The sequence below is a fragment of the Physcomitrium patens genome, chromosome 2, assembly GCF_059467195.1.
Source record: "Physcomitrium patens ecotype Gransden chromosome 2, ASM5946719v1, whole genome shotgun sequence".
Taxonomy (NCBI): Eukaryota; Viridiplantae; Streptophyta; class Bryopsida; order Funariales; family Funariaceae; genus Physcomitrium; species Physcomitrium patens.
In genome coordinates, this window is record NC_143411.1 from 2,924,628 (window position 1) to 2,938,323 (window position 13,696).

The 13,696-nt window shown below is 40.1% G+C and overlaps 2 protein-coding genes and 1 long non-coding RNA gene across 20 annotated transcripts; 1 reads left to right on the plus strand and 2 right to left on the minus strand.

Annotated features, from left to right (window-relative positions):
• Positions 1-453: 453 nt before the first annotated feature.
• Positions 454-1,235, minus strand: LOC149989692 (uncharacterized). Its single transcript, XR_016497902.1, has 3 exons — positions 1,147-1,235; positions 942-982; positions 454-593 (listed from the first exon to the last, which is right to left on the minus strand). It is a non-coding gene; the product is annotated as an uncharacterized LOC149989692 (long non-coding RNA).
• LOC112278893 (ceramide kinase) lies at positions 1,211-8,518 on the plus strand. Of its 7 annotated transcripts, none has more exons than XM_073532234.2 (16): positions 1,211-1,333; positions 1,945-2,047; positions 2,440-2,506; positions 2,711-2,972; positions 3,297-3,449; positions 3,643-3,801; positions 4,040-4,132; positions 4,389-4,481; positions 4,767-5,178; positions 5,721-5,862; positions 6,264-6,419; positions 6,580-6,681; positions 6,831-6,957; positions 7,215-7,489; positions 7,794-7,860; positions 8,034-8,518. In XM_073532234.2, exons 3-16 carry the CDS (start codon positions 2,475-2,477, stop codon positions 8,175-8,177), a joined length of 2,217 nt encoding a protein of 738 aa, XP_073388335.1. In that variant the 5' UTR covers positions 1,211-1,333; positions 1,945-2,047; positions 2,440-2,474; the 3' UTR covers positions 8,178-8,518. The 7 variants fall into 7 exon arrangements, with proteins under 7 accessions (XP_073388335.1, XP_024368536.1, XP_090099773.1 ...); XM_024512768.2 differs by lacking the exon at positions 1,211-1,333 and adding an exon at positions 1,620-1,761; XM_090243647.1 differs by lacking the exon at positions 1,211-1,333 and adding an exon at positions 1,620-1,761 and having other exon boundaries at positions 2,831-2,972; positions 5,769-5,862.
• A 479-nt stretch (positions 8,519-8,997) lies between these two features.
• LOC112278895 (uncharacterized) lies at positions 8,998-11,266 on the minus strand. 12 transcript variants are annotated; one of them, XM_024512776.3, is made up of 5 exons: positions 11,192-11,266; positions 10,658-10,735; positions 10,167-10,485; positions 9,747-9,953; positions 8,998-9,573 (listed from the first exon to the last, which is right to left on the minus strand). In XM_024512776.3, exons 3-5 carry the CDS (start codon positions 10,455-10,457, stop codon positions 9,262-9,264), a joined length of 810 nt encoding a protein of 269 aa, XP_024368544.1. In that variant the 5' UTR covers positions 10,458-10,485; positions 10,658-10,735; positions 11,192-11,266; the 3' UTR covers positions 8,998-9,261. The 12 variants fall into 12 exon arrangements, with proteins under 12 accessions (XP_024368544.1, XP_090099807.1, XP_024368542.1 ...); XM_090243681.1 differs by having other exon boundaries at positions 10,167-10,492; XM_024512774.3 differs by lacking the exon at positions 11,192-11,266 and adding an exon at positions 11,045-11,146.
• Between the last annotated feature and the right edge of the window lie 2,430 nt (positions 11,267-13,696).

Genomic DNA, 13,696 nt, shown 5'->3' on the forward strand with positions numbered 1-13,696 from the left:
CCATGTACTTGCTCATTGTCTACCACGCGAATTGCCGCCGGCAATTTGCGGTGCGGTGCGGCTGTTCTCCATGGCACTGATGTGGCTTCCATTTTTATGCTCAGTACAGTTTATCATTGCAGCTATTACACTGGCTGTGACAGTAATTCATTAAAGTTTTTGACAGGTTCAAGAAATCAAAATTTAATGAAATACATATTTCTGGTAAGAACAAGGCTTGTACAAGATTTGAATGTTGATGTATTTTGCAGTCTATCAATTTTACAAGTATAAATATATCAAGATGGGGAGATAAACAAGACCTCCCGTTGGCCAAGGCACTAAAATATCACTAAAATTTATAACATCCCTCAAATGGCTTCAATGCCTTGTCAGTATTTCAAGCATGCATTCTTTTGATTGAAAGGCTTACTAAATACTTGTAAATGCCTTTTCATATTCAAAGATTTTTGAAGAAGACTCCAATTAGAATTGAGTCATGTCAATGACTGTCGGATCAAACAATTAATTTTTTAAAAAAAATTCTTAGAATTTATTTCGACGATGCACGCTGTTGCCATGAATCTGATGAATCACATTTCTACAGCAATAACCTGAGCACATCACGAAGAGCACCAGGGACACAATCTTTGTTAATCTTTCACAGCAGATTCATGCGCAACTACTTCCGGGTGTACACGTACTTTCAACGTCACTTCTCACTTTTGTTCAACTGTTGCAGCATCTCACACGCTCTGGGACTGGGCATGCAGATTGATTGTCATAGCTGACCATCATGTGCAACGCAGCATGAATTCTACTCTATTATGGAACATGCACAAAAATTGAGGGGTATTCCCTTAACTCTAGCATAGATAGTTGACCCAAGTGAAAATAATTAGTAGATTAGGTTGTGATTGTACCGATCCATACAACCACTGATGCAAAGTTTGAAATATCACCTGGAACTCATTGCAAGTCTCCGTGCAGAATCATGAAGTATCTGTGCACCAACAAACAAGAGCACGCTGAGCAGACCTTGGCTGCAATTACAGAGTACGATGTGGGGATTTATTAGCGATGGTATCAACGTACACATCATCTAGCTAGTAGCGTTGCATGTCTTCCCAGAACGTCTCACTAGAACTTAAATCAACACAACATTACCATTAGCTTTAAGGAAGACTCTGTGCTGCAGGAGGCCATGCAAGGGCTTCATCCAAATAGTTTTGCAACCTCCAAAAGTCTGCTAAGAAATACGTCATTAGATTCTTTCTTGACCTTCTATCACATGTTCGAGAGTTGTCTTATTCTGCGTAGAAGGAAACAACACCGCAACAGTTACCAATCGAATGTAAGCAATTGCATATACAGAATGAAATATATTTTTCTGGATGCAAAACTGCAAGGTTCAAATTCTCTTCAGCAGATGCTAGCACTATGTCACACTGCGAAAGGAAAAAAATCTAGTCAAAACCAGGTTGTAGAGAAAAGTGTAATGTACCAACTACTTGCAGCAGATATTTTAAGAGCATTAATGCTGTTTAGTGTGTGCAAGAGAGTCGATATTTGGTGTGATGGCTGAAGATGACGAATCGTAGATGGGCACCAAACAGTCGTCCGTCCAGGAATGCACCGTCAGCGTTCCCAGAACAGTCCATTCCATGAGGTGGCAAAGATTCTAGCTCTTGTTGTTGTCGCGTCGTCCTTCCTGTTGGGCTTCGCAAGACGCCGAAGTCTCGTACCCGTCGCGCAAGCACTTGGGTTGGTGTAAATTTTACGGTCAGTGCGAATGTCTGCTTGTGGGTTTCACAATTTTCCGACTCACCCGATCGTTGCACAGCGGGATAGGGGAAAGCATGGTTGCCGGAATATCAATCTTAAAGATTTTTTGAAGCAATCGTCTCTTACTGTTGGTAAGGTGAGTAGAATTTCTGATTGAGGGCGCAATTCTTGATGGGATAGTGCTAGGGTTTCAAAACTGACGTGGAAGATTTTTTTGCACCGAAGTTGCGCCTCGGAGCTGCTCATGGCTGGTTGAAGATCGTGGAGAAGGCGAGGGATACGGGTATGAAATTCGATGCTCGATCTCTGGCAATTTTGCGAATTGCGACTTAGTGTCGGATTCTGAGGGTAGCCATTGCTGGAAAGTTGGAAAGGTTTATCAATTTATCGAGTCTAGATAGGTTATTCTGTAGAAGAATCCTAGAGTAGTTGGAATCTTAGTGAATGATGCTGTTCGATTCAGATGAATGCAAATATTTTGCACCATATTTTGGATTCTTCTCAGGAAAGAATATTAGTCAGGCAGCTCTTGACTGCAATTCGATAATTAACATCCCAGGAAAATAAGTGCTTGCTTACCCTCCATTGAAATCAGTGCTGCTGAAACTCCTTGCGTGTCATGCCTCGTAGTCAGTGCCCTTCGTTAAATTTCGTTAGTGCAATTTTGGTTCGCAGAGAAGAGTGAGAGTCTAAATCGGAATGTGATCCTGATGGCGTCCAGCGAGGGCTCCAGGAAAGGCAGGCAAGTTTCAGGCTAATAATTTGTGTTGGCTGTTGTTGCGCTTTCTTCAGCTGTAGAATTGAGTTGTAGTTTGCACGTCTTGTAAATGTAGCAAATTCTCGCCTATATTTCTCCGTTTTTTTCACCTGCAATCCTTATATACCACATGTAAGCTTTGCAAGGGTCATGGCCATTATTTTTGTGCTTTTCAACGTGTATAAACAGAGCAATGGAGAGTGAGAATCATCGATATGTGCCCATTGATACGTCTCATCAGGGTCAATATGTCGATGGCAAAGATCCTTGCAGCAATGGGAGCCATGGTGATTGTGGTGGTGTGTTCAGATCTCACGGGTGCGCAACTCGTTCAAATGAAGCTCTATTGTTGGAGGATATCTTTCATCTTGAACGCATTGACCAAGTTTCAGTGACATTCTCAGATACTCATCTTGTGTGGCATTCTGTCGAGGATGATATTCAGAATCTGGTAATTATCGTAATACTGCATTATGTTTTAGTTAGGGGTATCAGTGGACTAGAGAGTTAAAATTGGTATGATGGTACTTCCACGTTTCTTCTTAAAAAATTCGGATTTCTCAGCGTTGGTATCAATCACATTGTTTTCTTACAAGCATCGTCTTCTGAAAAGGTTCGTGTCATATTGTAAAGTCGAGGCGCTACGTTTTCCTCTTGAGCAGGATGCTAGTTGCACTTATTGGGAATGTCTTTCATTTGAGAATCAATGTGAAAAACAAAACAAGTTCCAGTATGTTGAGCGTTGCATTTATTATATGATGGTGTTGGTGAATAGGATGCTCGTTCGCTCCTTTGCTGTGGAACCACACACAAGGATGTGGATGGGCACGTGCCGGTAGCAGAAATTTTTGCCGTGAAATCATCGGGTTTTGGTCCTGTCACTCAGGCCAAACCGCCTCTATGTGGAGATTCTCTCCCAACCAAGCAGGTATGTCAGTTTGCTTTCTAGGCATCAAATATATGAGTGATTTTACTTGAAGTTGCAAGCTCCTGTATAGCTGTCTCAGGTTAAGTCGAAGTGATGACAGTGTAGGACTAAAAAGTTGAGTTGTGATTACTAAGGCTATAACTTTTGAAATGACACTACCTTGTGTACCTTGTCCTCATACTGGGAAGGGTAGTTTCATAGAGTTGAGGTGCACACATTCCTGCGTTCCGACAGCAAGTGGATTCCAAAGGTTTATGTGTTCGGCCATACAAGTCCAGCTGTTGTTCAACAGTGGACTCAGAGAATCCAATCGCGACTACATGAAGATTCTCATAGGCCAAAAACTTTGCTGGTATGTTTCATTCATAAGTGGATTATACATGTAATATCTTGTGATGCCACAGGTCTTCATGTATTGGTTGGTTGACTTTGCCATGCTTAGCGTACCAGAGGATGTGTAGTATATTTTGTTACAGGTTGGGCGCAATAATTATATAACATGGGGGAATTAAAATTGGGTTTCATAACTCGCCATACACGTTTTTACGCAAGCATGTAATCAGATGCTCTGGATTCATGTTTAAGCGCAGGTATTTGTCAATCCGTATGGAGGAAAGAGATCTGGTATTCAAACCTGGGAACAAGTAGCACCATTTTTTGAGCTGGCAAAGATCAAAGTGACGGTAAAATTCAATTCATTTGTATTTCTTAGGTGATTTTTATTTTTGAATCTTTGTTATGTTCTCAGATGTTAAATGGTCATAGCTGAAGTTTTAAGTCGTCAGACAAGGTGGTTTTACTCGGCTCAATGCTTATGTTCCCCTCTTGGCCTTTCTTGTCACATCTTTTCCAACTGCAAAGGTGCGGATGCTGGATTTTGTGAGGTAACTGAACTTCTAAGTTCTTGAAAGAGTACTTTCTTGTTCGTGATTGTTGCAGGTGGTTGAGACTGAACGGGCAGGTCATGCGCGTGAATTAATGGAGCGTGCTACGAAAGATGAACTTGATGCTCTGGATGGTGTGATTGTTGTGGTTCGTTGTTTCTTACCTTGTTCATGATAGGACACAATTTTTTTGTGCGCGTAGTTATCCAGACGCCACAAACGCAGAGCGTACCAATACGTAGTTCAACTAGAGGATAATTGATTAGCTAGCGTGCATGTTGTAATTTATATTTTTATCTTTGCTCAACCACAATGAATGTTAGATGCGTTCTCTCACTTTTTGTTCTCTATGTGAAAAGTATTTTGAGTTTGTTGACTTTCGGAAGCCGTAACTTTCAAAGTTGATTCTAAGTATATATTATGTGATGTATAGGGTGGAGATGGTACCTTCAACGAAGTGGTTAATGGCCTAGTTATGCATCGCCACAAAGCACAGGCTGCTATCATGCCCGGTAGATTGAGTAGTTTTAGCAAAACGCGAACTCAACAAATAGATACTAAGGTTAATGCGATCTCGGATGAGCAAGGGGGATTGAAGCAGCTATTAATTGGGAATGTAAGCACGTCGCAAGAGAATTCTTCGGATGAACATCCTCTTCTCCAAAATAGAGCTCTTTCTTTACTTATAGAAGCTTCAATTGGCCAAGAAGGCAAGGTTGGCACGGGCACTGGAGGAAAGATTTGCTCGAGTGGGGTTGAGTCTGAGAGGATTGATACAGCTGTGAATGACTCAATTGTTCAAGTGAAAGATGAATTGCGAGGGCAAGCTGGTGGTGGTTTCTCAGGTAACACCTCTATCTTCTTCTGAGTCGTAGTGCAGGATGAATTAGGAATTTCGAACATTCTACAACAATGCTAGGAGATTCAAACATTGCTATCAAGAGGAAAGGGTCTTTTACGGTTTGTTCAGCCGATCTTACGAATTTGTTCTCTATCAGAAACTGTTTGTTAAGAATTTGAACCCGTCTTGCTTTTCCTTGAAAATGATATTCTTTGATTAGAGTGAAGAAGGTGCTTGAGTGCATGGACGTATGAATCGATCATTAGCTTTCATGGAATGAAAACTTGCAATTACTTTTATCCAGTATGAACTCGTTGAGCGACACATGAACACCTCCAGTTTCATGATCCAAATAAGGGTTTGTTGAGGTGTACAGAGTTGTTTCTAGATCTGGAGAGTATTTAGGAGGGTACGTTTGCATTTGATCTAAAAGAATTACCTAAATGGCCTCTTGAGTCTGTTTAGATGTTGAAGGACTTTCGTTACACGTGATTATTGTCATGTTGTGCATTTTGTTGACGAACTTCTGAGTTATAAACTTTGAAGGTGTATGCGATGCTTCTGAGTCTATTGGCACACCTGTGGACAATACAGAGTTGGAGAATCCCAGTACCACTCTATTAAATTCAAACCCCAATCTGCGGATTGGATTAATACCTGCTGGGTCAACAGATACAGTTGTGATCAGGTAATAGCTTTTCGGTCTTATTTGCTGTGCATCGTAAAATGCATATCAAGGCTTTCACCCTCTGTCATTTAAGCGCTTATCATGAGCTTTTAGTGGACTCTTTTCGCCGACTAACGTTCATCTACTATACCTGAATTTTGTTTGGTTGAAGATAATGTGGATGCTATGGCTGGGAACATGTTTTGAGTTTTGACAATGTTTAGCTCTTGGTTCTGGTATATTTCCTGAGCTTGTGCAAGCTTTATATATGCTTTTCCCGTGAAGTCCTTAATCTGATAATTCATGTCTATACCCTTCATTCTTCTCTTCAATTGCTGTCTAACATCGTATTGCATTGCTGGGAGCTTTAACTTCACGTTAACGAACGCCTCTGATTTCCTTATTTTGTTCCGTGTGTGCAGTACAACTGGGGCACGTGACTCTATAACATCAGCACTGCACGTAATTTTAGGAGATAGGATGCCTCTGGACTTGGTAAGAATAACGGGTTGGAAAAATCATTCGGAGGGCTCACTCAACGGGAAGCCAGAAGTCCGTTATGCAGCATCGTTTACTGGGTAGGGACATATCCTTGTTAGTTAGATACTGGTTATGCAAAATAATGGGAAGTATGCTGGCTTTTTCAGGACTTCATGACATAGTCTTTGGTAGGATTGGTGAACTTCAGCAAGCATCTACGGCTTATGTAACGGGGTGCATTGATGATCCTTTTAACAGGTATGGTTTTTATGGAGATGTAATGAGGGAGAGCGAAGAACTGCGGTGGATGGGTCCTGCTCGATATGATTTAGCAGGCTTTAAGGTCTTCATGAATCACAAGTAAGAGTTCTGTACGTCTCCGTTCTTGTGGTGTGTCAGCGAAGCTTTTCGTACTGCAGGGTATTTGTTTCAGTATTTCGGTTTTTTCTGTATCTTCATAGATAGGGCTTGTGGATCAAAAGGTTCTTACAGTATTGCTCATGTGACAGGAGTTATGAGGCCGAAGTGTCGTTCTTAGATGTCTCACAGAACCAGCCAGATCCTAAAACATCGATGCCACAAGGCCCTTGGATTAGAAACACATCCTCTCAGTCCAGGAATGATGCGCGCAGAAAGGTGCGTTTATGGTATTAAAGCTGTATAATGAAAACCACCTAAAAGAATCTGGTTTAGTGTGATTCTTGTGTGCGAGCCCTTTTGAGCGTTTTTCATTCTTGACTGGCTTCCATGATTATATTTTGTGCACATAGTTTTATACAGAAGCATTGCATATGTTAGTATCGTTCCAGTGTCATGCTTGATGCTCTATGAAATATGATTCTGGACACCAATGAATCATTTACTCTAAGACTGACTTGCTGATTGCAATGCAGGTTGTATGCCTCGCTAATTGTGCAATTTGCGCATCAGGGTTCGATTTTTCGCATGTAGTCAATAGTGAGAGTGATTCAGAGGGAGTTCCGCATGCCGAGGGAATGCAGGCACCGACATGGAAAACAGTCCGTTCAAAATTTCAGAGCGTAGGTGCTGCAGTCATGTCTTGTCGGAATGATAAAGCACCCGAAGGAGTGGCAGCCCATGCTCACTTGGCGGATGGTTTGCTTCACCTTATCCTCATTCGAGAGTGTTCGCGTCTTGGTTACCTCAGGTTTGTTTCATAAATTTCTAGACTTGCCATGGTTGAAAGCTTAGGAAACCAAACATTATGTTTAAAGATCGTTTCCGTTTCTGGTTCAGGAAAAGGTATCCCTCTTATTTTAAGTTTGATGATTCTTTCATGCTTACGGCTGGTTTATGTTCTGCAACTTATGACTTCGTGTAGGTGAGTGGTGAAGAAAGATGAGAGCATTACTAAGCTCATATTTTTCTTCCTATTCATCATTTCGAGACATAATCTTATCCAGTAAATTGAAGAATGTTTGTTTTAATACATTTGGATCTTCTGAACACAGGCAGCTGCTGCGCTTGACCAGACGTGGAGCAGATCCTTTCAAATTCCCATTTGTCGAGTATCACAAGGTATAAAGTTGGAAGTCTAACAAATAGTTCTATTATTGTATTTTGTGATTAGTCACATGGGACTTGCTTTCTCGTTTCACTGAACAGTATTTTCTTAGGTGGTTTGTCGGCATGGCCACATTATGACTGGGCCTTATGCCTGCTTTTGTTAATACTTTTCCTTGGTGCTGCAGACGCCGCTGTTCACGTTTTCATCTCGTGGGGACGAGGAAAGCGTGTGGAGTGTAGATGGTGAGCTACTCCAAGCTGTACAGCTTGAAGGACAAGTATTTCGCGGGCTCGTGAATCTGTTTGCAAGGGGTCCCGAGAGTGCTTAAGCATAACTGTATGTTCAGTAATGGTTTTCGCAAACAGAAGTTTGTCTACTTCATTCTAGGGATCAGATTTAAAGCAGCAGTAGTGTTTATATTGTAGAATGATGTGATATCACATTTTACTAGCGACATAAATGGCATTAATGCGTCCATAGGACAGCGGCGACAAACTATTGTTACAAAATTTCTAGTGAGGTCAGAAAACGTTCGCAGAGTGAAGAAGTGGATGGGGAATAATAAAACTCCAACCACTTGGTGCGGTTTTAAATGCAGCGTAATTGATGGGCAACGTATGAAGTCAATGAGCAGTAAATATATTACCTTACAGGTGAAAATTATCAGTTTGTCCATCTGTCGTGAAGATTAATTCGTGTAATGCTTGGTCATTGCAGTGATGGAAATTCTCTCCTGGTTACTGTCTTCTAATTTAAGGCATTTTCAAACATTTTCTTATGCAGTTTCTGATCCATGCTCTTCCATTTAATTTCGGAGTGTTCTACGGGATCTTGAAATGTTAAAACATTCGAACGGCTTAATCCTGAACCAGTTACTTCAATTGTTTTTAAAGCTGCTTTCAAAATCCAAGGACATCGTTTTTTTTTTTTGCAGCTGGACAAACTTTAAAAGCTGAAAGCACTGTGTTGACACAGTGGCTTCACCCCATGTATTGCACAGGATGTTGTTGTACATACACAGTTTTGTACCGCCTGTTCCGCTATGTACTTCTCACTCGAATGCCGCCCCATAATACACTTAGCCCAACTCTGGTGACAGAATGCTGTTCCAGCAAAGAATGAAAGGAAACCTGGAGCGGCAAATGTCATCATTTTGATATAAACTCTGTTATTGAAGTACTTGTACAATATAAAAAGTTGCTTTGTAGCATGCAATGCTAGCATTGAATTTATACATGATAATTCACATTCCTAAATTCAGTTTGTTAGTATTGATAGATTTTCCCATATCTCGTTGATGCGGATAATGATTCTGTAGTTATTCTAGGTCCTGCTTTTGGTATCTTTTACTTGCCAACTTCTTTTGTGATATAATACACGTCCGTTGAAGGAAGCCAAAATGATATGATTATTTAAACAACTAAAGCTTCTGTTTTCTCTTGTAGCGACATAATGTACTTCTGAGCGTATGTGAGATCAGGAAACACAGGCACGCCGGCCTCACTGGCACGCATTGCTTCGTTGGTTTGGAATCTATCCAGCAGCAATGCATGCATGCCAAGTCCTCTAGCAGGGACGTAATCCTTGCGGAGGCTGTCTCCAATGTGGAGAGCTTGCTCAGGAGCAATCCCCCCTGCTTTCTTCAGAGCTATCTCGAAAATCCTGGGGTCAGGTTTCTCGACACCGACGATGCCCGAAAACACTCCAAAATCCCATTCTGAACCCTGACAATGTTACATGGTTTCTAGTCAAACACGAATGAGGAGCACTTTGGCAGGCCACATTTTCCCGGAAACTCTTCAAACAGGAAGCTCACAACAAAATACAAAATAAAATGGACATTCTGGTAAACGACCACAATAAGAGTTAATGGTGGTGATCGCCCAGCTGCACTGACCTGATTGAGCCCTAAACATGGCAATATGACGTCACGATATCGATACTCAGCATTACTCACTACCCCGACGATAATTCCTTGCTTCCGCGCCCAACGCAAGAACGGTTGTGCGTCTGGGTAAATTATATAAGGGGCAGCTGACCCAAACATCGAGTATATCCGCTTGAACACCTTTCCGAAAGTTTCATCGTCATAGTTGTAGCCAGCCTGTTAAAATTCCCACATCATGCCCTCAAACCAAGCACAGAAACAATCTTCGGCAAACCAGGCACAGTAAGTACTTCACAATGGTTAAGGTTTAAAAAGGTATCTAAACCTTGGTCTGTCCTCCGAACTCAGATGTGCAAGATTTACAAAGAAATTTGGTATAGCTTCAATCTACATCAGACCGGACTAGCCAACACCAGAAGTGTGACACACCTCAATGAAAGAGTTTCGGACACAGACTCTCCACCAATCAATATTAGGCATCCTGGACGCCTGACCGAAGCAGGGATGCTTGGTAGCCATGTCCTTGTACGCGATCTTAAAACCCTGGTGCATGCGATCGTAGTCGGGACAAGGGAGGCCCACGGCTTTGGCAGCCATGCAGTAGTAATCTCCCAAAAGCCCCTTGTATGCTATCAAAGTTCCCGTCACGTCCACTGTGATGCATTTCAGCTTTCCTAGTGCAGCTGGAGAGGCTTTTTGCATCAACGCTTGTGCCGCCATTGCGATGATCCTCGTTCAGGGAGGTTTTCTGCACTCTTCTCACAAAGCTTCAGACAGTCGTTCGCAAAAGTGTATCCATACAAATAATATAAGACGACACAAGTGACGTGCTCCCAAAACATAAGTTATGCAAAAATTACAAGTTCAGAGTCAGCGACTGTGGTTCGTATCATTCAGCTCGTGGACAACGTGGGAATCACCTGACGTTTCACAAAACGAGAGAGCACCAATGGTTTCTCATAGAACAGCTACGTCACCTCGCAAACCGAGACCCTTCCCTACAATTAGGGCAATTGATCACCTTAGACTCTATCGTGCAGTCAACAACATCCAAAACAAGGTTGCAAGTCTTTCCTTCCTCGATGAAACCTACGAGAGTCTATCCGCAAAGCAACACAAAAAAAACATGTTGGTGTCTCTGACGATCAATGCTGTGCAGATAAACGATGGAGCTCAGAAGACGGACGAGAGAAGGTAAACAGATCCCACAAGCTCAGAGAAATCAGATACAACATTCCCTTCCATGACAAACTACGTAGACCATCTGACAACCTCCAACACTTTGCAGATTACTTCAAACACCCCACCTCGTCCAGCTCCTCCAAAACGCCCAATCCACTGTGATCGCTTAATATACAACCTCCGGCAAACACCCAGCAAATCATCCACACTCACTGACAGACGCAAGCAGTGGAGAAATCCTCCACTTCAGTCAAAGCACAACTATATCCTACCTCCGATCATTCAACGCAGAACTGGGAGCCGCAAACGCATCGGCATCTCCGGAATTGGAGGGACACGACCAAGCCACCTAACTTGGCAAAGACGAAACCCAGCGTGGCGATGATCACCGCAGCAGCGTGGCTGCATGAGGGGGGGGGGGGGGGTGGCGACAGCGGCAGATCGATGCATCGCCCACCGCTGCTGGGTTTCTATCATCAACAACAGTGCGAGTAAATGCTTGGATGGCAGGTTTCGGCTTCTCTAGTGGACCTTGCGTGCCCGCACGGACAACCAAATATCACTTCGGGACCCACGCCCACGGCGCCACTGCTTGCGTCCGCCACTCATGTGGCGATTCGCCGCGGCGGCGTGCCGCGACGCGGACGCGTTATTCGGCGTCACTGGTGAGCGCGTCAGACGGCGGCTATCGCTGCTCCCACGTCAGATGGCGGCTGTCGTTGCTCCTACGTCTAGCGGTAATGCTTGAACCCTAAACCCTGATTCAATCCATCTGTGTGGAGGTGGTGGTCACCCATTAGTTGTGGAAAGAGCATGGGTATCTATTCCAAGTATTATACCTTTTTCTTTCTCACATTTAAATCCATTCATATAATATATATATATATATATATATAGAAGAATGTTAAATAGATCCAAATATTTACCAAATTGACCTACCCATCATGAAGAATATGGCAATCATGACAAATGTGGTTGGTTTTCCTTGGTTTTGGATTTATTAGTGAAAAAATGAATGTAGAGGTCATTTCCTTTTCATGATGGTTAGGATAGGTGGATCAATTTGATAAAAACCTATATTTATTTAATATATTTTTATATATTTATATCTATATACATAAAAAATAATTGGCATTCCATTTTTTAAAAATATATTATATTAATTTTAATTATTTAATTTTAAAAAATATATATAATATAATCTATGATTAATTAAAATTTAATAATTTCAATTTTAAGATATATATATATATATATATATATATATATCTTTTTTTTTCTTTCTTTCTTTCTTCTTTTTTCTTTCTCTCTTTATATATATATATATATATATATATATACACACATTATGTGGTCAAAATTTCAAAAAATAATATTTTATTTTTTTATTTCATAATGAAATCATCTATAAAAAAAATATATTAAATGAAATTTTGGAAACATTGTCTTTTATTTGGAATAATATATTTGAATTTCTACATTCTATTATACTTTTTTATGATAAAAATGTTATGTTTATTTTGCTATTGCATGTATTAAACCAATTAATTAAAAAAATACTTATAAATTGATGCAATTGAAGTAGTATCATCGACACATATATTTATCTAGACAAGAAGTATTAGATAGAAGATTAATATAAGTAGATTTGATATTATTTTATGGCAAAGCTTCTTAGAAGCTTTATAGATGCATATTTGATTTTAGACGTGTTTGTAGTTGATTAGTAGGTTAGAAACTTGGCCAATAAATTAGCCAGGTGTTGCACATGTTAGTAGCTTTTTGTAAAAGCTAACTACGTGGTATACATATAAAAAACTTGTCTTATAAGTTAGATACATGTCTTGCAAGTTAGACATATGTCAGAAGTCTTGTAGGATGTCACCACATAGCTTCTAATTAGATAGTATATATGAAGATAAGAATGAAACCTTCTTTATTCTTATTAATATTTTTTAAATCTTTAGTCTTGTTTTAATACTTTTTAGTCTTTTTGTCTTTGGCAATAGCCATTCCATCAATATTATATTAATTTTTAGTGAATATCTATTTTTTTTGAATTACATAAGACTGTATTGAATTTTTGGTTCTTTAAGATTCATATTGTTGACAATTTGATAAGAGTGTTAACTCATTATTCTTTTCTTTGATTTAGAAGTGAGTGGACTACACCACTTCTATTGTTGTGTTTAAAGATTAAAAATTATCCACCTCTAATCTATGTGAGTGTAAATTTTACTTTTCAACTCTAATTACAAGATAGTCTCAATTAAGAGTTGCTTATAATTGATGGTGTGAAGTGAAGTATGCAATTGGCAAAAAAACAAAGAAGAACAACCACAATACAAGTGGAAGAAATGAAATTAAGTAATTACAACACCTAAAACTAAGTCATATTTTGTTCACTATATTTTTATCCAATAAAAAGTAAAAAGTAAAAAATAAAAGTATATTTTTAGATAGGTAATTTTATTATCTTTTCAATGAGGTAAGAAACATATAAATCCGAATTATTATGAGTAAGTTATGAAGTTTTCAAGATAGAAAGTTAATAATTAAAAGATGAATTGAAAATATTTTACCTCAAAGATAACTTATTTATAGATCAAGGATTCGAGCCTCACCACGGCTCACATATAGTGTATATGGCTCTTTAAGGCTATAAGGCCTTAGTCTTATTCTCTCAACTACCTTCAAGGTACAACAATCCATATGGGACTTGTCCACCCCCTATCACGGACATACGCATGTAAGCCAATAATTACATGTATAAATAG